Genomic DNA, 22,634 nt, shown 5'->3' with positions numbered 1-22,634 from the left:
CATATATTTATACTCCTCCTTAGTCATCTGTCCAAGTTTCCACTTATTATACACATCCCTTTTGAGTTTAAGCTCACCAAGGATTTCCCTTGTAAGCCAAGCTGGTGGCCTACCATATTTGCTTTTCTTACTGTGCATCAGGACAGTTTGTTCCTGTGCCTTCAATAAGACGTCTTTAAAATACTGCCAGGTCTCATGAACTCCTTTCCCCTTCATATTAGTTCCCCAAGGGATCCTGCCCGTCAGTTCTCTCAGGGAGTCGAAGTCTGTGCTTCTGAAGTCAAGGGTCTGTATTTTACTGATCACCTTTCTTCCTTGTGTCAGAATCCTGAAAGCTACTGTCTCATGCCTTGCTCAGCCTCTGGTAGCAGCAAAGAAGCCCAACAGATGTGGGATGGTTTAACAGGTTAAGCCAAACTCTCCAGAAGGCTGAAAGCTCCAGAAGCACTGGGCTGGAATTAGGAGCCTGGCACAAGGACCCACACTGTCTGCAGGGGCAACACCAGGACTGGGTTGTGGGCACCAGCAATTCCTGCCTCTTGGTGGCTCTCTGTAGCGAATCAGCCCAGCCAGACTCCAGTGGGAGCTTATCCTGACCCTTCAGGGCACAGGGCTCACAGTGATACAAGCAGCCTTTGCAAACCAAGGCAGCCTTCATTAGTCACCTAACTGCAGACTCCACAGGGCCTTTGTTCAGCACAGAGAAGAGGAACTAAGCGACACCGTCATTCACTCTGGTTAGCTCAGAGCCCAGCAAACTGTCGTGCACCCCAGGATCAAGTGCTGTCTTTCTCTCAGCTGGGTCTTCTTACTTCACAGACACCAACCCTCATCACTCACCTCACACCTGCCAGTCTTTGGTCACTCAGGGGTTGACTGCTTGCCTCACTCCCTCTGGAGCTCCTGGCATTGGCCGCTGTCTGATGACAGGATCCTGGGCTGGTGACACTATTGATCTGACCCAGTTTGGCCATGCTGGGGGTCTCAGGTCTATTGTTCTTGAGCTGGGGGTCTTTGCTCAGATTCCCCAGTGGGTCATTGATTGCTGGATGTGAATGTCCAGGGGCTTGGATTCTCATAGCTTGTCTGGGGAAACCACACAAAATACATGGGAAACTGAAGCATGCCTAGGCTTTGTAAAAATTGTACAGGCAGCTCCCACTTTGCCAACGTGGCCCCATCTGGTGGGTGTTCTCAGGGCATGCCTGACCCACACGAGTGTAACGTAAGACAGGCAGCGGGAAGGGAAACTGCTCCAATACCTGCTCTGGGTAATGTTTCAGCATTTGCACACAATGGTCCAGCTTAAACAGGAAAGCTTGTTTAGGAGTTCTCCGCCTTCACTCGGTGGCTGGGGCACTCTCTGGGATACAGGCGAGCTGGATTCAAGTCTTACATGCCCTGCAGAGTCATAGCAGCCATTGCTTACAGGCTGCCTGGCACATTCTTAGGAAGGAGGGGAATGAGCTTCTCCTAAGGCTTACTGGTTTTTCTAGGGGCCTGTTACCTTGCCTAGGCTCTTCACAGCTGACTATCTGACTGGAAACCTGCCTAGTGGGTGTAACTACATTTGAAATCCAGACACATAGTCAAAGTTCATAACGTCAGATGCAAAACTGATACATCTCTACAGCTAGGATAAGCCTATTCAGCAAGTCATATCCTTTGACTGGCAGCTCGCATGACAGCTTGTACAAAATGCATCCTAATTATGCCATAATCATATCAGGTCACTGTGAAAAATACAAGTCCTGATGTCACACCCTGTTCTCCCTGAGCAGCCTGGCGCCCTCCCCAACAGATCCTCCAGGCATGGGGGATCAAAGGCTGGCAAGCTAGAGCTGCATTAACGAGCTCTCAGCCCTGCTTAGCAGGACTTTGGGCTCAGGACATAACCCCAACCAGACCGCACTATAACTTCAGTCCGGCAGCACATGGCTGCAGCTAGCACCCAACAACAAACGATCAGATGACCAACTCACTCCAGGGCTCTGTAGTGGCTGGCTCCAGTTTCACTCGGAGAATTCCCTTGCAAAAGTCCCATTTGCTGTCCCTGTTCACTGGCCAGGTGAGCACTTATCCTTGACACCTCCGTCTAGGCAGTTCTACTCGTAGTCTGCAAGGAACAGACCGGCAGAACCAGAGCTGGCTGTATTTTGTGTGGAGGAAAAGGCTGTTGTGTGGCTCCTGCTATCACACTCCTTCTTCCATGTGCGAGCGTGGACTGACGATAGCGTTAGTTAGGATGGATGGTCTAATGGCACTAGACTAGAACTTCACCGAGCTGGGTCTGTTGCAGAATTGCTGTGCAGCTCACCCTACCCAGTTCCTGGTCTGTTAAATAGGGGCAGTGCTTCTCCACTTCCCAGAGGTCTGGGAGGTGAAAACGTATGAATTGTTATCAGCGCTCACATGCTGTGGTGACGGGGCCTTGCTAGACTCTTTCTCTGTGACAAGAACAAGTGTTGCTTGGCACAGTGGTGTTTTCTGGTTAAGAAACAGGATAAACTTACATGGGGAATACTTGGATCTTTTTGCATAGAAGAAGTCAGTTTCACATTTGAGTGTACTAGGCTAGCCATGTGTATATGGACTGGCTGTGTGCTGAGACCACATAATTACTCTCAGAAACAATCTAATGTGGGTTTCTGAGGAAGGCTGGAATTTGGCAGGAAACCATCCTCCCATGTAGGGTTTTCACGAAATATTTACTTTTGAATGTATGATGCCACTTGTTTCCAGAGCATGGAAAAGTACAAAGTGCTGACATTTCAAGTAAGAGCATGCTAAGGAGCATGTGGAAGCACTGGTATTATGTGGCTTCAGTTCCCTTCTGGATACTACCAGTTGCTGGCAGAAATCAAGGGCTAATGAAGAGGAGAGCTGAGCTGGTCTGGACTCCCCCAGCATTATGGAATCATAGACGTTTAGGGTTGGATGGGACATTGAGAAGCCAGAGAGTCCAGTCCCCAAAGCTGGGGTAGGACCAAGTAAAGGTAAATCTTCTGTGTCAGGTATTTGCCCAACTTGTTCTTAAAAACCTCCAGCAGCCTCACTGCCTCCTAGACCACATTGGGGTGGGCAGGTGGTGTCCAGTTCTCCTGCTTCAGACCATGAGCTGTGGTCAGTGAGTCCAAGTCAGACAGAGCCCTGGTACAGACTTTTACCCACTGCAGGACTCATGCAGCTCATCCAGCATTTGCTGGACACCCAAACAGTCAGGGTTATTAGTCAGCTGGATACCACATTAGAAGTTGTCCAGGTAGCCTGGAGAAAGGAAAGTTAAAGTGTAGCCCATGTCTGCTCTGGTTAGCCCAGAGCCCAGCTGGAGTGAACTCCACATTCAGGCTCTGTCCCTCTGTCAGTCTGACCTCCTTGGTCAGTGCCCAGTGGAAAACCAAGGCATGGGGCTGAAGTACCTTCGGAAAAAAATAGTGGGTCCTCAGCATCCGATGGCAACCCTGTTAATCAGGTCCTCCCCTCTCCCCAGCACCTCCCACAAGCCAGTGATCAGCTGTTCATCAGTATGAAGCTGGCATGGGAGGGGAGGGTAAGGAGAGGGGACAGGAAGAGGGAGGTCAGTAAGACCCAAGGTGGGGATTAGGCCTTGGGGGAACCGATGGACTGAGCAGGGTGTAGAGCAAAGTGGGGGTTGAGCACCTCCAGGGAAATGAGAAAGTCAGTGCCGACCAGTGACAGCCACAACTCTTTCCAGCTGCCAACTCTAATGTCCACACCTCGTACCTTTCCAATCCTTTGATCTTGAGGGCTCTTGCCCTGGTTCTGTGAGGAGAGGTGGGAAAATTCACCTACCTCAGGTCTATTAGGAGTGGCTTTGCCACTGTCTTCTTGGAGTTTCCATTACTATGGGCCAGTTATTTGTACTATTTAGAGTCAGACAGCCCAGTGGCACTCAAACCCTTGTCTCTCAGCCTGTCCCACCTCTAAACCTTTTCTGCCACGCTGGGTATCCATGGGGACGTTCAAGAACACACCAGCTTCATAAACATATTACACCAGTTCTCTGTGTATCACATGGGGAATCCGTAACTTCCCCAGTGTTCATAACTTCTGATACAAAGATGATACCTGCATATAAACAGGACAATCATATCTAGCAGTTCATAACTTTGGTATTGATGCCTTACATGACATACTTTATACTAAGATTGTGTGCTGGTGGTAATAACAATGACCAATGGCCTGCTTTCTTACACACAGCATCACACCTCAGCACAGGAGTGACGCAGGAAAGGCTGTCCAAGACACTGCTGAATACGTCCTAGAAAATTTCCATTTTTGACAATGCATTATTCTAACTTCCAATCCCATATTAAAAGTATTACCGTGTAGCAGAAATGGTTTATCAAAATTATGTCTAACTACAGTGGGCTCTTTCATTTGTGGCAAATGACCCACACTGCTGCTGCAGGTGCTTCTTTTTTGCTGTGGTGGGTCAGACTGCTACCCCATGCCCCATTTGTTGCACATTGTGGGTTCCACTACTGTCCTGTCGGGTCTGTTTTCCTGCTCTGGGTCCCAGCCCCTGTAGCTTTGTGGGCTCCCTAACCTCTCTCCCTTTGTGTTTCCTTCAGTTCTCTGGGCTGGAGTTGTCCTTCTGCTCTGCTTGGGTAGGTTGTCTCTTCCCCTGGTCCTCTGGTGCACAACATTACACCACCAAACTCCACTCAGCTCTCCTCCCCTCCCTTTGACTGATGCATGGGGGTTTTATTAGGCCTTGGATGTGGCCTTAATTATCTCCAGGTGCTCCAATTACCTGGTTATAACTTTTCCCTAGTCCAAAAGGAATAAGGCCTTGATCATCCTAGGATTTACATACCTCCCACTGACCTCTCTCCTGCATTGTGTTCTGCCTGGATGATAAGTGGCGGGACCTTTTGCCAGCTATGGAGAGTGGGGAACCCGAGTGGGTCAGCTTGTATTCTATCTTAGTCCTGCTGTCCTCCAGGGATATCAACTGGCAGCTCCGACATGGAACTGTGAGCATGGATGTGTACCTGACACGTGTAAGCAATCAGAATTAGTCACAGCAAAGAAGCCATTACATGCAGCCTGAGGGAGACCCTGGCACCTACATCTCTTCAGGATGCCAGGATGCAGCCTCTTTTCCAGCTCCTCCAGAACCTCTTATTAAGGTTCTGGCTTCACTTTTCCCCTCACTTTTTCATATGCACCTATCCACGGCCCGCAAATTTGTGGGACCTCTTTTTGCAATCCTAATATATCATTTTTGAGATGGAGCAGGCATATGTGCATGCAGCATTCAAGAGGTGGGCATATAACCAATGGCTTTTACCTAGGATAACCATAGTTCCCTATGTGAAATACAGGATACCTGTTAAATTGCTTGGAATTAGGCCAGTTCAATGGCAATCCATTAGAACTACGCAGTGCAAGCATTCAGTATAACATTAAGTTGACTGAACACCCACTTAAAAGATATACTGCATTATTATAACTGAAACAGGTAAAAATTAAAAATATATATCTACAAATAAGTGGTTATTGCTTATGAAAGTGCCTGCCTTGTCCTAATCTTGCTGTCCTTCAGAGTGTGGGGTGGTAGTGTGTGTGAGAGAGAGGTGCAGGAGACTGGGGATATGTGAGTGAGCTGCTGGAAATCAGTGCTGGATGTGTGGGCAGGAGTCAGGATAGGAGGCTGGAAGTGGGGAGGAACCCTGGGGGTGGGATCTAGAACAATGTGAGCTTTTTGATATTTTTGCAACAGTATAAAAAGAGAATTAAATCTACTAAGTCGGTTTCCCTCCTTTCCCCACCATTTAATTTCACTGGAGTCAGTGGATTTACAACAGATGAACCCTTAGCTTTCAGAGCAAAACAATATATTATGCCATACCTGATATCTTTCAGTACCTTAGTGTGTTCAATACAGCCCAGCATATCTTCGAGCCCTGGCTCAAAAAGCTATATTACAATTACAAAAGGTACAGAGAAAGACAAAAACAATGTTTAGGATTGTGGAACAGCTTCCAGGAAGGGCAAGGTTCAAAAGACTGAGACTTCTCAGGTTAGAAAAGAGATGACTTAGGGGGTGGGGTTACTGCAGCCTATGAAATCATGAAAGGTGTGGAGAATGTGAAAAAAATGTTATGCCCCCACCCTTGGCATAGCACAGGAACCAGGGGTAGTCCAATGACATTAACGGGCAGCGGATTTAATGTAAAGAGAAGGCACTACTTCACACAACACACTGTCAAACTGTGGAACTCCTCGCCAGAGGATATTGTGAAGACCAGGACTTTGACAGGGCTAGCTAAGGTCCCTGGATGGCTGTTAGCCAGGATGATCAGAGATGCAGCCCTGTGCTCTGGGTGTCCCTTAGCCTCTGACTGTGATAGAGAACCAGTTATTGAATCGTTGCTTTGTTCTCTCCATTCCCTCTGAGGCACCTGACACTGGCAACTCTCAAAAGACAAGTTACTTCCTACAGTACAGGCTTTCCTGTTCTTATGTTGCAGTTTTAAACTGCATCACATCAGAGCCCAGAACTGACCCCTCTGGGCCTCTGCTAGATATGCCCTCCCATTCGGACAGTGGGGAATCACTGGTCCTGACTTTTCAGGTTTCCCCTTCCTAATGGATGCCCCCTTTGTGTCCCCCTAACCAGGGCTTGACATGCTCCAGCAGGCCCCACGCTGCTGGAAGCACTAGCACACACTGCGAATGGCAGAGCAATGGGTACCATGAGCCAACCCTGATTTACTGACTGGGGCAGCTCAGAGCTCAGCTCCGTTTCAGGTTCTCTGCAGCCTTGAGGGTCGTTGAGGTGTCTGGCCCATTTGGAAGGTTTTCTTTCAAGCATTGAGGGCTACTGAAAACAAACTGGAGAGCAGTTATGAGGCTGTGACTGTGCTGTGCTCGCTCTCTCTCTCTCTCTCTCTCATTGGTCCTTCTGCCACCCCCCCCCCCCCCCGCTCCCCACACACACACACACCAGGGAACGGTGCACTGCAGACAGCGAGGAAATAACACAGATCACCGGGATGCCTCAGCACCTGCTTTTCAGGAGCTCCTGGGCCATTTTTCAGGACCCCCCCCCAGAGGGGATTCCTCACTCCCCTCATGCCAAGGGAAAGCCCAGCTTTCCTCCTCCATGACTGAAAGGCTTTGTGCATGTTGCTGAACTGCTTTTCTGGGGCTGTCTGCAGAAAAATTCGTTCACCTCTTCCTGACATGCTTTCTCTAACAGTTTTACAGTTACGGCTTCAGCAGAGAAGGACGCGTGAGCAGCTGGCGGACCAGGGCATCATGCCACGTGAGTATCCCACCTGCTGCTCTCTCAGGGGCCCTGACTGTAAGTGTGAACAGTCAGGACGAAGTGGAGGGGCAATGGTGGTTACATAGGACAAAGCCCCAAGTATCCAGACAGTCCCTATAACTTCAGGACATGTGATCACCCTCCCATCTCTATGCCAGACACAGCAGAGGACTAACGCATGGCCGCCCTTAGTGCCGGCTGCATTAGTCCCCTGGTGCTGACCGAAAGCTACTCTCCAGTAACGCCCCGTCCCCACCAGCTGGGTTTCACTCTATGCCGTGGTTGGTAGGCTGGGCTCTTGGTGTTTCCACCTGCTACCTCCCAGCTGCCCCAGCTGGTATTTAAGCGCTGTGTCTGAGTAGCTGTCATATGGGTTCCAGTGCAGACAGCTCAAAGTGAGTGTTGCTGCTCCAGCTTACACTCTCTGAGGCTCTGGCCCACTAGCCATCACCCTTCATGAAGTTGTAGTCCCACTCTCTTGTTGTGTATTGCAGATCACCCACCTGTTCTGTCTGAAGTCTTCATTGTAAGTTAGCACAGGTGTGGCGGGGCCAACAGTTTGCTGCATGATCAGAGCTGGAGTCTGATAGCACATTTGAACCTGCAGAGTGCTGGGTCTCTGCTGGAGGTGCTTATTATCTAGTAGGGTCAGGCCCAGTGGCGGCATAGAGGCTGGAAAACCACTCGCAAGCTGCTGGGAGCTGTCTGGGTTGTCTGCTGGAATGAACTGCCTTGGCAAGGGGAGACGGGGTGAAAGTGCTCCTGATTGTTCTCCACACATCAAGGGCAGCACTGTGCAGTCACAGCCGACTGGCTGGCTGTTTGATTTACAAGAGGCAAGAGTCAATAAAAGCAGTGAGCTACATTCTCCAACCTCAGTGTCAGGGACAGCCCATGAGTGAGCAGGGACTGAGCTTCTCCATGGGACTAACATTCAGCCCTTTTCCCAGGTGCAGCCAGAACTCCCCATCAGGTGCATTGCTGAGTCCGTGCATTTCCTAGGGGCCACACCTGCTCTGCAGCCCCCACCTAAGGCTGCCCACATCAGGCCTCGGGATGAGTGGTGTTTTGCCCTGCTCTGAGTCCCCAACCTCCTAAGCAGATTTCCCTGCCCAGGGTCAGTTGTGGGATCCAGTCTAGCACTGGCAATAGCCCACTGGCTCAGAAAGCCAAAACCAATGGCGCTGTGTTAGCATGTGAAAGGCAGGAAGGGCAAGAGCAAACGGGGCCAGCCTGCTGCACCAGCACTGCCTCACAGCACAAAGCTAGAATGTGATCCTCCCTTCTGCTGTCCTAACAGACATGTTTCTTCCCAGTCTAGAAGAGCCCTCCACGTACAGGAGCTGCACTGTTAACTGTAACCCAGGGCGTGGCTTTGTCTCTTCATGGCCCTTTTGAATCATTGCTAACGACTACAGCTTCGCAAGGCCTAGTGCACGTCTTACATGTTCCTTTTGCTCTCTGTTTTTGGCTACTGTACTTTATAATATGGACGCCCATAAGGACCTTGCTTCCAAACAGCTCTTAAACCCCAACAGAGGGTAGCGATAGGGATGCTGCACTCCAGGACCAAAACATTTCAGCACTAGCATGTCTGCAGCATTCCAGTCAATCCCTTGGGTACCTCTCCCACCTTCTCTTTCTCGTTCTCTTGCTTTCCTGAGTTTGTAACCAGAATGGTTAGCAGCAGCAGGTCAATTGGTGTAGTATCACCATCCTCAAGCATGCAAAATTCAGAAGCCAAGCTCCAAATCATGAACGTGTCACAAAAATCATGAGCTTTTAAAACATGCAAAATGCTGAGTTCCTTTGATTTGCAGTCTGTCTTCTGAGCCTATTGGCTTATACTTTCAAGCTTTTCTCTGCAAACAGGATGTCTAGATATTTATTTATTTTAATTTTTAATGGAATTTGAGATTTTTGTGTAAATCCAGGAGCCTGGGGCTTTCAGAAAAACACCTAATATTGTCAGACTTGTGACTGAATTGCAAGAGCTGGTGACTCAGTTTCCTGTGTAACAACTCCTGTTACCTGATACGTCCACACTTTAAATGGGACACACTCAAGATGAGAGTGCAGAATGTTCCATTGCATGTGTGTAAACTGGAGTTCTGTGCACATGGAGATCCCCGAAGGAGTGGGTGCGTGGGGTGCCTGCACTCGTGCAAGTGGAAATGTAAAGCTTTCTAAAGCATTCCTGCATTGCACAGAGCACCAAATTGCACAGCACAGGCACCAGCACTAGTGCAGAAATGTCGGAGGCCTTTTCCTCTTGCTTAGTGTTTGGTCACACTCTCATCTTTGGGACTGGCATTTTGCAGGCTTGCATCCAAGTGGGTCGTGCGGTGGGAGACAGGCCACAAAGAGTTCCAGCATTTTCACAAATGAAGACAGTAAAGTACACCTTTGCTATAGTCATATGTGCACATTTCTTAACAGCACCGTTATATCACAAGGAAGAACAGAAACTAGCTGTCTGGCAGAGAGCTTGTTGCTGCATCCTGCAGGTGCCTTTCAATAGTTCAGCAGGCAGAGAGTTTAAACCTTGCTTTGGGCATATACAGTCTGTGTGTACTAACAAGAAGAATCTGTTCCTAAGGCTGTCCCCCTGTTCTGCTGGCACTGATCAGACATATGTAAGTTGAATTCCTGAAGGTGCCTGTGGACTGGATCCCTATTCCACACACTGAGGTGAGTGTGGAGTGAAGTGGGGTTGTTAATGCACAAAGTGTGAGGCCTATAATAGACCTGCATCTCACAGAGCTGGAAAGGACCCAAGGAGGTCATTGAGTCCAGTCCCCTGACCTCTTGGCAGGACCAAGCACCAGCCCCTGACATTTTTTTTTAAATCTAGTTGCCCCAAATCCCTAAATGGCCTCTGTCAAGATTGAGCTCACAACGCTGGGTTTAGCAAGCCAGTGCACAAACCACAGAGCTATCCCTTCCCCAATCAACCTGCTGTTCTTTAAATCTGGGTGTCATGATGTTAGCATTTGAGATGATCGCATAAGTCACCCAGCTGGATATGATTGATTTACACAATACGTTAGAAAGCACCTCAGTGTGATACAACACACTTACAGAGACAAGAGATAGCAGCCCTTAATTCAAAACTGTCCAAGAGTGGACATTGTGGCTACGTCTACACGTGCACCCAACTTCGAAATAGCTTATTTCGATGTTGCGACATCGAAATAGGCTATTTCGATGAATAACGTCTACACGTCCTCCAGGGCTGGCAACGTCGATGTTCAACTTCGACGTTGCTCAGCCCAACATCGAAATAGGCACAACGAGGGAACGTCTACACGGCAAAGTAGCACACATCGAAATAAGGGAGCCAGGCACAGCTGCAGACAGGGTCACGGGGCGGACTCAACAGCAAGCCGCTCCCTTAAAGGGCCCCTCCCAGACACACTTTCATTAAACAGTGCAAGATACACAGAGCCAACAACTAGTTGCAGACCCTGTATATGCAGCACGGACCCCCAGCTGCAGCAGCAGCAGCCAGAAGCCCTGGGCTAAGGGCTGCTGCCCACGGTGACCACAGAGCCCTGCAAGGGCTGGAGAGAGAGTATCTCTCAACCCCCCAGCTGATGGCCGCCATGGAGGACCCCGCTATTTCGATGTTGCGGGACGCGGATCGTCTACACGTCCCTACTTCGATGTTGAACGTCGAAGTAGGGCGCTATTCCCATCCGCTCATGGGGTTAGCGACTTCGACGTCTCGCCGCCTAACGTCGATTTCAACTTCGAAATAGCGCCCAACACGTGTAGACGTGACGGGCGCTATTTCGAAGTTACTGCCGCTACTTCGAAGTAGCGTGCACGTGTAGACGCAGCCTGTCAGTCCTGGATTGTGAGCAAGGATAATTTTAAATTCCTGGGTCAGATTTTCTGCTGGCATAATTGTATGGCAGAGAATTTGGCCCCTTCTTTATAACTGAACCATTTCTAGATTTCCACCCAGAGAGGGCAGAGAGACAGATTCATATTCACAATAATAAAAAAATGTCTGGGCAAAAGTGTTGCGCAGTTCCTGCTGGGTACCATGAGTTATGAGCTGTGTTCCATGTAAGCTGTGCACTCAGGCAGCCACCCCGGAGAGATTCAGATGTCACCCAGTTGAGTAGCAGAGTGTGTGTTTCTGCTGGTGGTGCTGCACATCCACATGTGCTTCAGTGCACGTAACAAAATTTATCCCACGCAGGGATGGCAAAAAATAGAGGGAACACTGGTTATGAGTGCGCTCAACAGCAGCTGGAGGTGCTGAACACCACCGTGGTCTTTAACTAGTTACTGAAAGATCATTAAAGTGAAAGCCTCAAACAAATACTATGAAACACACTGAGCTGATGCATGTTGGATAGGATGTAGCATGCATGTCTCTTGGGGCAGCGGAGCTCACACCAAGGGTGGGAACAGCCTGATGCTGTGAGAACTCGGTCTGCGCTCAGTGCCAAATGGGATGGCTAAAGCCAAGACTAGCGTCTGCCTTCCATAGCCTGTGGGGTGGACTGTGACTGAAGAGCAAGGCAGGCTTGCAGCCCAGCGGAGAGATGGTGATGGCGTGGGTGAGAATAGCACAGGATCAAATCTCAGCCTTGCTCAGGGGCGAACAGCTGAAAGTGAGCAGAGAACCAGCCTCAGCACCATAGCTCTGGATTCACACTAAAGTAACAGCCTAGTGAATGGGAGGACCAGAGCAAGAGGATGTGTTACTGAACAGCTTGTCCAGATGCTATTTTATTGGCTTCATGAAAACGTTTCAGACCTGATTTACTGGGCAAATTCACCCTGGGAAGCATGTGCCACAAAGCCAGGAGCACGGCAAACTGCAAATCTTTCATGATCCACCCACAGGCAGACTGTTTGAGTATGTGTCAGACCAGGGAAAGACTTCCCCTAGCGACCCTGCCCAGGGGTCAGCCACAACCTACAAGCCAGACTCTGCTAGCTGGCCCAAAAGGGAGGCTGGAACTGCCCTGCACTGCACTTGGTTGTGGATTCCCAGGAGCTCCAGTAGAATTCTGGCCTAATTCTGCTACACGTAGGCTCCTCCTCTCCCTCTTGAAAACAGGGCTGTGCCTTAAAGGCAAAAACCTAGTCTTAAAAGTGGCATGTCAAGCCCAGCAGCAGCTTCATCCATCTTCTGGACTGGTTGCACTTCCAGACTGGTGAACCGCATCACTGGTCTGTCCTGACATTGTCTGAAGAACTGGTTTTAGCAATGCCTTTATTTGTTTTGCAGACTAATACAAGCTGCAGCAGCCACATAATTCCTCCAAAAGCTTGGTAAATGACTAACTTCTACAACGCTTTCATTATGAATAGCATGACATGACGTTTGACCTGGTCAGTTCCTGCCCACAGAAACCTCATAACACTAGGACTTCATAGTGAACTGGGCAATAAATGTAACGTCCCTTACTTATTTCATTTTTTGTTGACTCATTTTACTTTGCTTTTGACTAAAAAGGCTGTCACCATCCTCATGGCTGCTCACCACAGCACAGCACAAAAATCCTATGAGCATGTCTGCCTGTCTGTCAGCACCTGAAATGCTGGAAGCAAGAACAGGTTCCCTGTCCCTTTCTACTTTGCTGTGATCCATCCCGCTTTTTCACTGGATCCATCCCCTTCCACGAGCCGAACCACCCACATTCTCCTTGGCCACCAGCCCCTTCCCCTCCATGTTTATTTGTTCTGTCCAAACTCCCCACTTACTCCCACATTTCTGGGATTTAGACTGGCTGCTAGCATCTGATCCCTGTACAAAATGAATTTCTATCCCCTTTTTTGTTCCTCTCAAGGATCAAGCCTTAAGTTAGCTAAATGAAAGGTGCCAAAAAAAACCCGACCCTGGAACCCCTCACTTTAGAATGTCCCCACCTTTAGTGCAGGCACCCGAGGAGATGGTTGAGTCTTTTTTCCTTTTCTTGCCAAACAAAGACAGCAATTCCCTGGAGACCCTGAAAGACTGAGTCTTGCCTATAGATGTCACGTGCAGAACCAAACGCTCTTGTTTGTGTCCTGCAAATGGCGAATAATTTGACACGGAGCAAACCATGGCCTTGCTTTTGTCCACAGCCTTTGTTTCTGCACTTTGGAAGCCATGGGTTTCAGCCACCAACATAACTAAGTGATGGCAGAGCATTGACATAAAGCTCCAGATATGGGCTCTAGAGGCTTTGAGCAGCATTGGAAACAGGCTCCATATGCTCAGTGCTCAGAAGCTGCTCCTGACACAATACTACCATGCTTATTGCTGAATAGTATTTGGAAGTACCCAGAAATAACAAAAACAGCGCTCTGAAATTACCCGTATTTTCAACCCACGAGCTGTACATCATCCCTAGAGCTGTGGGCCTTAGCATGGGCCTCAGGAGCCCTCATCAGCCAGGATGGCCTCCCCTGCATGGAACAACATTCTGAAGAGGGAGCACGGATTTGTGCAGACGTCTTCTCTTGGAAACCCCTCCCCCAGGGAAACCAAATTCCCATGGGAAGTGTCTGAGTCCGGTGGCCAGGGCAACCTGCTGGCTTTGTCTCCCAGGCTGGGTCACAGGGCCACCTAGTGCTACCCCTAGGCACGGTTCAGCTGCCCAACACCTTTCCTGGGGCTCTGGAACAGAGCAGCAGGGAACCAGTCAGTGAGTGTGGGATGCTGCAGAGAAGGGACAGTGTGAATGAAGGTTGGTGGGCAGTAAGGGGAGGAACTGGGGAGGAGAGCAGAGAGGAAAGCTGCCATGTCCTGTGTTTCGTAGACACTTGCAGCCCAAGTGATGAATGATGAGATACAGCTTTGTCTTTCCATGTTCCTTGGACTTGGCCTCCCAGTCTGAGCCAACTGCAGGCCCACTTGCTGGCGGAGTCCCGTAACTGAGGTCTCCTCTCTTTGGGCCCTGACCCTTTGCTTTCTACTCCCCACGCTGTCCTGAGGCCTCCTGGTGCTGTAACACACAGAGAGCTCACAATGGAAGAGCCTCCAGGAAGAGGAAGTGTCCCACTGAGTACTGGTTGCACATCCTGCACCATCTCTCCACCTGCGTGGCTTCTGCTCTCCCCGTGCGCTCCTTCCCCTCTGCTCTCCTGCCACGGCCTGGCTGGGAGACTGGGATTTCCCACAGCCTTTCCCGAGTTTTAGTTAGCTCAGTAAAGACACTGGCTCCTTTGTGTTGCTATTTTTACACCACTTGTTAAAATTCTATTACTGCATAGGCCAGTGGCTGCTTGCTTCCTGGGTTGTGCTGATTGTGCCTCTGTTTCCTCTTGCAGCACTGAAAAGCCCCTCTGCATTCCATGAACAAAGGGAAACCCTGGAGAGAGCCAAGGTAACGTCTTGCACACACGTGAATGGAGGGTGTATGTATTAGCCTCCAAGCTTGGGCACACTGCTGGAGACCCAGACAGGGAGTTGGCATTAAAGCAACATTACAATTGTGGGGCATAATACCCTGCTTCCACTGAAATTAACACCGCTTCATTTACAGCAAGTGTCTTCCCTCCCACCCGCAATGTGGACCTCAGCAGCATATTGCCTAGGGGAGAGGAGTGCAGGAGAGACCCCTGGGTGGAAAGAAACAAGACAGGGATTACAGAGCTCCTCCAGGGTGGAATGGAGAGACCCCTGAAGATCACAGGTATCTACTGGGTGGATCTTCAGACAAAACAACCAAGAGTCTGCCTTCCATTTACAGGCATTTGCATAAATTGATTCAGGCTTTGCCTGGACAGTTACAGACATTGATGTATTTACAGCAGCGCAACACACAGGGTAGACAGGCAAAATGGCTAGTGGCATCACGGGCTTGTACCCACTTACACCTGTACCAAGTCCATCCACGCAAACAGCGACTTTCTGCCTAGAGCATGGTAGCATGAGCACAGGTACCCTGCTGACTGCAGTCAGGACACAGCCCTGCTCGCAGCACATCCATAGCAGGCTTGCCATTGGTGGAAGAACCAGCAACCCCACCAGAGAGGACCTGCCATGTGCTCCCACACTCTAGGGCCTCCATGCAGTGGTCCCTGCAAGCTGATCACTTGGGTGGCTGCCCTGAAGAGCTTAGCAGAGCACTCCCAGCCATACACAGTCAGCAGCAGATGTTTCTACTGGTGGTCCACATCTACACATGCCTTGGTGCATGTAACAACATTTATTCTTCCCAGGGATGGAAAAAATTAGATGGGGGATTGAGCGGGACTAGGGGATGGGGAAGGAAGTCGATTGTGCTAATAAGGGGAGCAGGAGTTGGTAGACAGGACTGGAAGGCTTTGGGCTGGAGTCCTAAATATTTGACAAGTGTCCCGGGAGCAACTGAAACGCCCTGTGCTGTCTGAGTGAGCCGTCCCCAGGCAAGTAGTACTTTCATCACCAAGCAAGGCCCCAACCTGTGGTTATGCGGCATGTCCCAGGAGCCCCCTGGCCTCGCACAGCCTCTCTGGCAGCTAAGGACCTCCTCAGAATGGGCTGTGCTCCCACTGGCCCCAGCTGCCCAGCCCGACTCCAGCAGGTCGCAGGGCAGCTAGTGGCAGAGGTTAGATAAATGGCCATTGCCAGAGAAGTTTGGCACTGCCTGGGACTAGATCAGTTTTGGGGACCCATGCCAGCTTTCCAAGCCCCCAACATTGTGCACTGTGTCCCAGCCAAGCCTCGGGTGCGTCCATGTCTGGGGCAGAGGCAGTGAGTCAGACTCAGGGAGACATGCCGGCACTAGCTCAGAAGGAGGTAGGGTGCCAAAAATAGAGTGCACGCAAGATGGAGGAGCGCACTGGGTGACTGGAGACCATAGACACGAACTCCAGGTGGGCAGCCCCTTCCACCAGGCACGTTGCCAAGACTGCACTATTTTCACTCACGAGCAGTAAGCGCAACCCAGCCCCTATCTGGCTGCAACCAGGCTGCTGTTTTCTGCATGCCTTATGGAAGAAGTGAGTTTTGAGGAGGGCCCTGTGATGGCCTTAAAAAAGTGACCAAGGGATTTTCCTTGCAGCGCAAGAAGCATGGGAGAACTCATAGGGCAGCAAGAGGGTCCATAAGATCTAGGCAGTATTGTGTTATGCTGTGGGTACCACAGTCACACTTCTCCGATGCGATGTAACTGGATGCTCTCATTATTCAGATAAAGCCTCGTCCATTTTGGAGCCCTCTTTTGGAAGCTCTTGCAGTCAGCCATTCATGGACCTGTATTACCCCTCTGTGGCCCACCAAAGGCTCCTAGCACCTCAGCCGTCAGCTTTCCTGGGCAGCGACCCATGTCGCTGTCCCTCCTGACTGGCTTTTCCAAGCTGCACACTCCCCTGCCTTCAGCCTGAGTTTCCCAGGAAACCAGGTCCGCAGCATTCCCTCTCTTTTTTCCCCGCTCACTTGCAGAATGAATTTGTGTGATGTGAACCTGTATGGAGGTAACGTGGCACATGGAAAAACCTACTGGTGCACATAAGGATACTCGGGGCCAGGGGTGGGGCCAAGGGGGTTTGGCATGTGGGAGGGGGCTTGGGACTAGGGCAGAGGGTTGGGATTCAGGAGGAAGGGGCTCTGGCTGGGGATCTGGGCTCTGGAGTGGGGCTGGGGATGAGGGATTTGGGATGCAGGCTGCTCCAGGGCTGCGACGGGGAGAGAGGACTCCCTCCAGCTTCTCTTCCTGCAGTAGCAGCAGGGCTGAAGGGAAGCAGTGGCCACTCCCCAACTGCAGCAGCTCCGTAGCTGGCCTGGCCTGGCCTGGCCTGGGGGAGAGAATTTCTTCCTACTGCAGCCCTGAGTTCCTGCACAATACTTAACAGACTGCTACAGGGCCACACAGCTTACAGGGGCCTTGGTTCAGGTGGCCTAGGCAAGCCAGCTTTGCCTTCCTTTCACAGAGGCTAGAAACAGCTTAATTGCCCTCTCCATTAAAAGTCACCACACAGCCCTTTCTAAGCAAGCATACTCCTTCCTAAGGTGAAACACTAGAGAGAAGATACTACTCTTGACCACTACAAGAAGCTACACCCATGATAGAAAGGGATTCAGAAATCATCCCCATTCCAGCAAGGGCTCTGGCAGGAGTCAGTAGTTCAAACACCACCAAGACAGTTTTCTGTAGTTAGCTGAAAACATCTGTAAGCCCAGAACAAGCCCACCTATGAATCTGTGTGTCTTCCCATTACACAGCTTGGGCCTTTGAACCTTACAAACCAGCAACATATAATCAGCAGATAATGATTGTTTCCACAGGGCATAGCTTCACTTTTGAGTGAAGTGGTATGATTGCATTCATCTATCCCACCTAACTTGGCTTGTCCCAAAACTTCATTCTTGTCTGCCCCATTGTTTCTATGGTCCCTTTAAGTTCATAACACTGCCCAGGGTTTACTTTGGCCCTGTCTCCACATACATTACATGCAGTTTCACAAATAATACATGACCTTTGCATTATTAAAACAATGGCCTACAAGGTATTTAACCTTAACTCAATAAGATTTTTCAAAGCTATTACAGGAAGTTACTATCTCTGGCACAACACCTTGTTGCAGACAGTTCCCTAGGTTACTGGTGCATTATACAGAAAAACATTTTCGTTTATTCATTTTGAATTTACCAAGCAGTTTCACTGGCCTCCCCTTGTTCTTGTGTTATAAGACCTCAGTAATTCTCTGTACCACCCATGAGTTCATATCACCTCTTTTAGTCACCCCCGTACTACCCAGTCCTGTTCTTTTCACTCTCGCCTGATAAGAAAGTCTTCCCATACCTCTCATCATTCCCACTGCCTGCCTCTGAACCTCTCTCTTTCTGCTAGCTACGTTGCTAGATAGAGTGACCAGAATTTAACACACCATTCCAGAAGATCCATCCTGTATTTATAGACCTGCAGAATTCTGCCCAGTGTTATTCTCCATCCCTTTTTTTAGGGATTCTTGATGTTATGGGGTGGGGGTGGACAGCTAATGCCCACAGTGACACCCAGGTGTTTTCCCCAAGTGTTTACAGGGGATTTAAAACCTAGTAAGGTGAAGGATCAGCAGAGTTTCTTCTCTCCAATGTGCATTACACTGTCTTTGTCAATGCTGAATTTCATCCACATTCCTGCCACCCAGTCTCCCAGCCTGGTTAAGTGCCTCTGAAGCTCCTCACCACCTGTTCTCATCTTAACTGACCTCAGCATCACTAGCTGTGTGAAGATTTTTCCACCTAACTGCTCCCACTTTTTCAAAGTGCTCAAGTACCTGAAATAACACCACCCTAACAGAGGAAAACTTTGTAGCATCTCACCCTCTGCCTTCTGTTAAATGACAGATTGACTCTTTCTTCCTGTGGGCTGATTTCTACCTTTATTGTTTCTAATCCTCCCTTAATGGTGGCAAATTTAGTCATGTTGGGATCACTATCACCGGGCAAGTCAACTACAGCTGTTTCTGGAACCCCCGGCTGTGTTACTTAGGACTCAGGGTAGCATAGTCTCTCCTGTTCACATTCTCAAGGATCTAAAGTGCAAAGAAGTTGCTTCTCTACATGCAGATTTGAAAGGCCAGATTTTCAAAGATATTTAGAGCAACGAAGGGTCCTGTGGCACCTTATAGACTAACAGAAAAGTTTAGAGCATGAGCTTTCGTGAGTTAACTCACTTCTTCCAGCATCTGAAGAAGTGAGTTAACTCACGAAAGCTCATGCTCTAAACTTTTCTGTTAGTCTATAAGGCAGCATCTGAAGAAGTGAGTTAACTCACGAAAGCTCATGCTCTAAACTTTTCTGTTAGTCTATAAGGTGCCACAGGACCCTTCGTTGCTCTACAGATCCAGACTAACATGGCTACCCCTCTGATAAAAGATATTTAGGTGTCTGAAGATGCTGATAAGCTCCCAGTAGGAATTTCAAAAGCCCTTAGGCATCTAATTGTCATTGACCTCAAAGGGAGGTAGGCATCTAACCTGCTAAATGCCTTTTGGCCATCCCAGCTGGCACCTCTCTGCATCATTAGGCACCTAACAGCAACGAAGGGTCCTGTGGCACCTTATAGACTAACAGAAAAGTTTTGAGCATGAGCTTTCGTGAGCACAGACTCACTTCATCAGATGCTGCTTCTGAGTTTGTGCAAGCTTCCTTGCGAGGTTGATAGATTTCCACTCCATACGACTAAATGCAGTGCCTTGCATGGTGTCAAGTACCGGAGGGGTGAAAATAGGGCCATTTGGTCCATGTTTATGCAGGTCTCCCTCAGCAGTGTGCATTCAATTGCATTTTCTTCAGCTGGAGATTGGTGGCATCACTGATAGATTTGTATTCCTATCATCTGGGATTCAGCTATGTGGGCCTCTCTACTCAGAACTGGTGTCTCACGAGGTTCCATGGAGTCTTTCAGATCAGGTGACTCCCTCATTTATTTGACTTAATCGTGCCTTCCCGTATACTTTATAAGCAGGTATTACAGCATCCCATTGTTCATGGTCTTTCCAGCCTGTTTTCAGAAATGCCGCTTGTGTCACTACCTCTTGCAACGTGCATCCTCTTGCACCTGCTTTTGCTTACAAGTTTCTTCCATTGATAGCCAGAAATCTGTATCTGGTACACTGCTGAGTGACAGAATGGCCTTTAACTAATTGTCAGTTAGAACTCTCTTGGCTCTGTCTGAAGGTCAACTGGACAACAATGACAGGCTGGGGGTGGGGGGGGGTACCATACATATAATGTATAATGTGTACTGTAATAATACAGTTCACTATGTGTGTGAGTAGGTGTGTATTCATTAGTACACTCAGGCCTTTGCTGTACCCTTCCTATTTGCCTTTATATCGCTTATGTAACAGATATAATTTCTTCTTTATTTAGATAGGATCTGGCATTTTCTGGGCATTCTATTTATAATACTAGCTTGTCTCTCAAGTGCTGTGCTCAGTGAAGGTCTCACTGTAGAACAGTATCTAGCTACACAGCTATTGCTAAGGCTGGCTGTAGCTGTGATGATGTCAAGATATCAGAGACATCAAAGGTGGAGCAGGAGTTGGTCCAGTAAAAGATGTTGCCCTCACCTCCCTTGACTAGCAAGTTCTAAGGCATGTATCACCTTGGTAAGTAAGACAAGAGCCTGACTTTGTCACCCTGAGCTATTCACAGGTGGAATTCAGCTGTTAATCAAGTGCAGAGCAGTGTGCTGCATCCTCTGGGAATTGGGAGGGAGAATAGCCAGCATTCCCCTTTCTTGTAAGCAGTGTTGGAGAATCACTATAGAGGGGTCAGGCTCCTTGTTTTCTATCTCCTCCAAATGCTGGCACCTCCAGCAGCAGGGCACCCTCTCGCACCTTGCAGGGGAGTTAATTCAATGCTAGCTCTGCAAAGGAAATGTGCTGAGCTGTCCTGTGGGGAGAAGATCCAGGCATGCACCATGCACAATCCTTATGCAGCAAACAGGGCTCCAGTAGACTTCACATGGGACAAGGCTACACTACAGCAGAAGATTGCATTAAGGTACATAATTCCAGCTGTGTTAATTATATAGCTGGAGTCGATGCACCTTAATTCAGGTTTCCACACTATCTCCACTAAGGCAGGTCAACAGGAGCCTTTGCTCCCATCAACTTCCCTTACTCCTAGTGAGCAGCAGGAGTACTGGCCCTGATGTGGGCACCGGATAAGTTCGATTTAGCACATCCCACCAGGCGCAGAGAATAGAACTCTGGAAGATCAACCGACTGGGTCTGTTTTCCCAGTAATGAAGACATACCCATACTGTCAGCCTGGGGGGCCTTCAGGACACACCTTACAAGGGCCCATATGTTGAACTGTCGACACTGATTCCAAGAGCATCACAGTGCCTCATAGCCATCTCATGTCCAGGTGCTGGTTAGTACCTGGCTGAATAAGGTACCACTTAGCTCATGCAGCGGAGATAAGCAGTTTTTCCTTCTTCCTGGGAAAACACAATTCCAACAGCTGCGCAGAAAACGCCAGCAATGTATAATTTACTGGAGCTGATGGATCTAACATTCTCTGTATTTCCATTCTGCAGACTGAGGATTACCTGAAGCACAAGGTCAGAAGCAGACCTGAGCAATCGGGCCTGGTCAATATGCACATTTTACAAGGTAAGGCTGAATAAACTTCTCCTCGTATATTTGTAGATTTCTCCAACACTTCATCTTTCTTGTTGCCCCAGATCCTCTGCTGCTTTCCTGTTCCTCTGAGAGATGCACGCCTAGGGTTACTTTGCCCCAGCTGTTGATGGCAAGCTGACTATGTTAGGGGCTTGTAGCATGCGGAATTACGTGCCTTGCCCAATGCAGCCCCCGTCCTCCCCAAAGAGGGAACGTAGGCAAGGACAGACTGGATCAAACCTGCAATCCACCTCGCTCAGCCTCCAGTGACTAATAGTGGCTCACACCAGGTTCAGCAGAAGGATTCAATGTTTAGAAACACAGATAACTGGGTTTGTGATGACTATGGAAACGGCCTGATAACATGCTTACCCAGTGCAAAGGGCACAGATCTCCTGAAATGTTTTAAAACAAAAAGCAGTCAAGTAGCACTTTAAAGACTAGCAAAATAATTTATTAGGTGAGCTTTCGTGGGACAGACCCACTTCTTCAGACCATAGCCATACCAGAACAGACTGTAACAGACCATAGCTATAACAGAACAGACTGTCCTGGTATGGCTATGGTCTGAAGAAGTGGGTCTGTCCCACGAAAGCTCACCGAATAAATTATTTTGCTAGTCTTTAAAGTGCTACTTGACTGCTTTTTGTTTTGATAGTGTATAGACTAGCACGGCTCCCTCTCTGTTTCTACTGAGACGTTTTAGATAGACTTCAGTGTAGTGCTGAGGTGGGGCCGGTGCTCATGGTACATGTAGGTAACGGTGACATAAGGAAGAAGAGGAGAGAGGTCCTGAAGGCAAATTCAGGCTGCTGGGTAAGCAGAGATAAGCATTCTTTGAAATACTACCAGTTCCACATGCAGGGCTAGGTAGGCAGGCAGACCTGCAGGCTCTCACTGTGTGGGGGAGACAATGGTGTAAGGAAGAGGGGTTTAGATTTATTAAGAACTGAGGAATCTTTTGGGAAAGGAGGCGCCTGTGCAGGAAGGATAGACTCCATCTCAACCAAAATGGAACCAGATTGCTGGCACTGGCAATTAAAGAGCAGGGAGCAGTTTTTAACTAAGGGGTGGGAAAAAGCTCACAGAGTGGCACATAAATTGGAACAGAGGCATCCATTATTAAAGGAGCTAAGAATGGAGATTCTCTATAACCCCATAAAGAAGAGGCTGGAAAATAAAATGGTGATTTGGAGGGAAATGGTGAAATGATCTGACGAGAAACGGTTGAACAAAAAAGAGCCCTATTCAATTACACCGT

General features: G+C 49.0%; 1 protein-coding gene across 15 annotated transcripts in view; it reads left to right on the top strand.

Annotated features, from left to right (window-relative positions):
• The window catches only part of MYOCD (myocardin), a 295,350-nt gene that overhangs the window by 228,210 nt on the left and 44,506 nt on the right, over positions 1-22,634 (top strand). For 12 of the 15 annotated variants that reach the window (XM_075014397.1, XM_075014388.1, XM_075014387.1 and 9 more), the window contains 3 exons: positions 7,232-7,297; positions 14,579-14,634; positions 21,289-21,364. In XM_075014397.1, the coding sequence (XP_074870498.1) occupies positions 7,232-7,297; positions 14,579-14,634; positions 21,289-21,364 (198 nt within the window). Of the gene's footprint in view, positions 1-7,231; positions 7,298-12,551; positions 12,596-14,578; positions 14,635-14,832; positions 14,944-19,530; positions 19,650-21,288; positions 21,365-22,634 lie in introns of those variants that run through there. The other 3 variants (XM_075014392.1, XM_075014395.1, XM_075014396.1) reach the window with 3 other exon arrangements.

The sequence above is a fragment of the Carettochelys insculpta genome, chromosome 20 (assembly GCF_033958435.1).
Source record: "Carettochelys insculpta isolate YL-2023 chromosome 20, ASM3395843v1, whole genome shotgun sequence".
In the NCBI taxonomy this organism is placed as follows: Eukaryota; Metazoa; Chordata; order Testudines; family Carettochelyidae; genus Carettochelys; species Carettochelys insculpta.
This window is presented reverse-complemented; position numbering and strand designations above follow the sequence as displayed.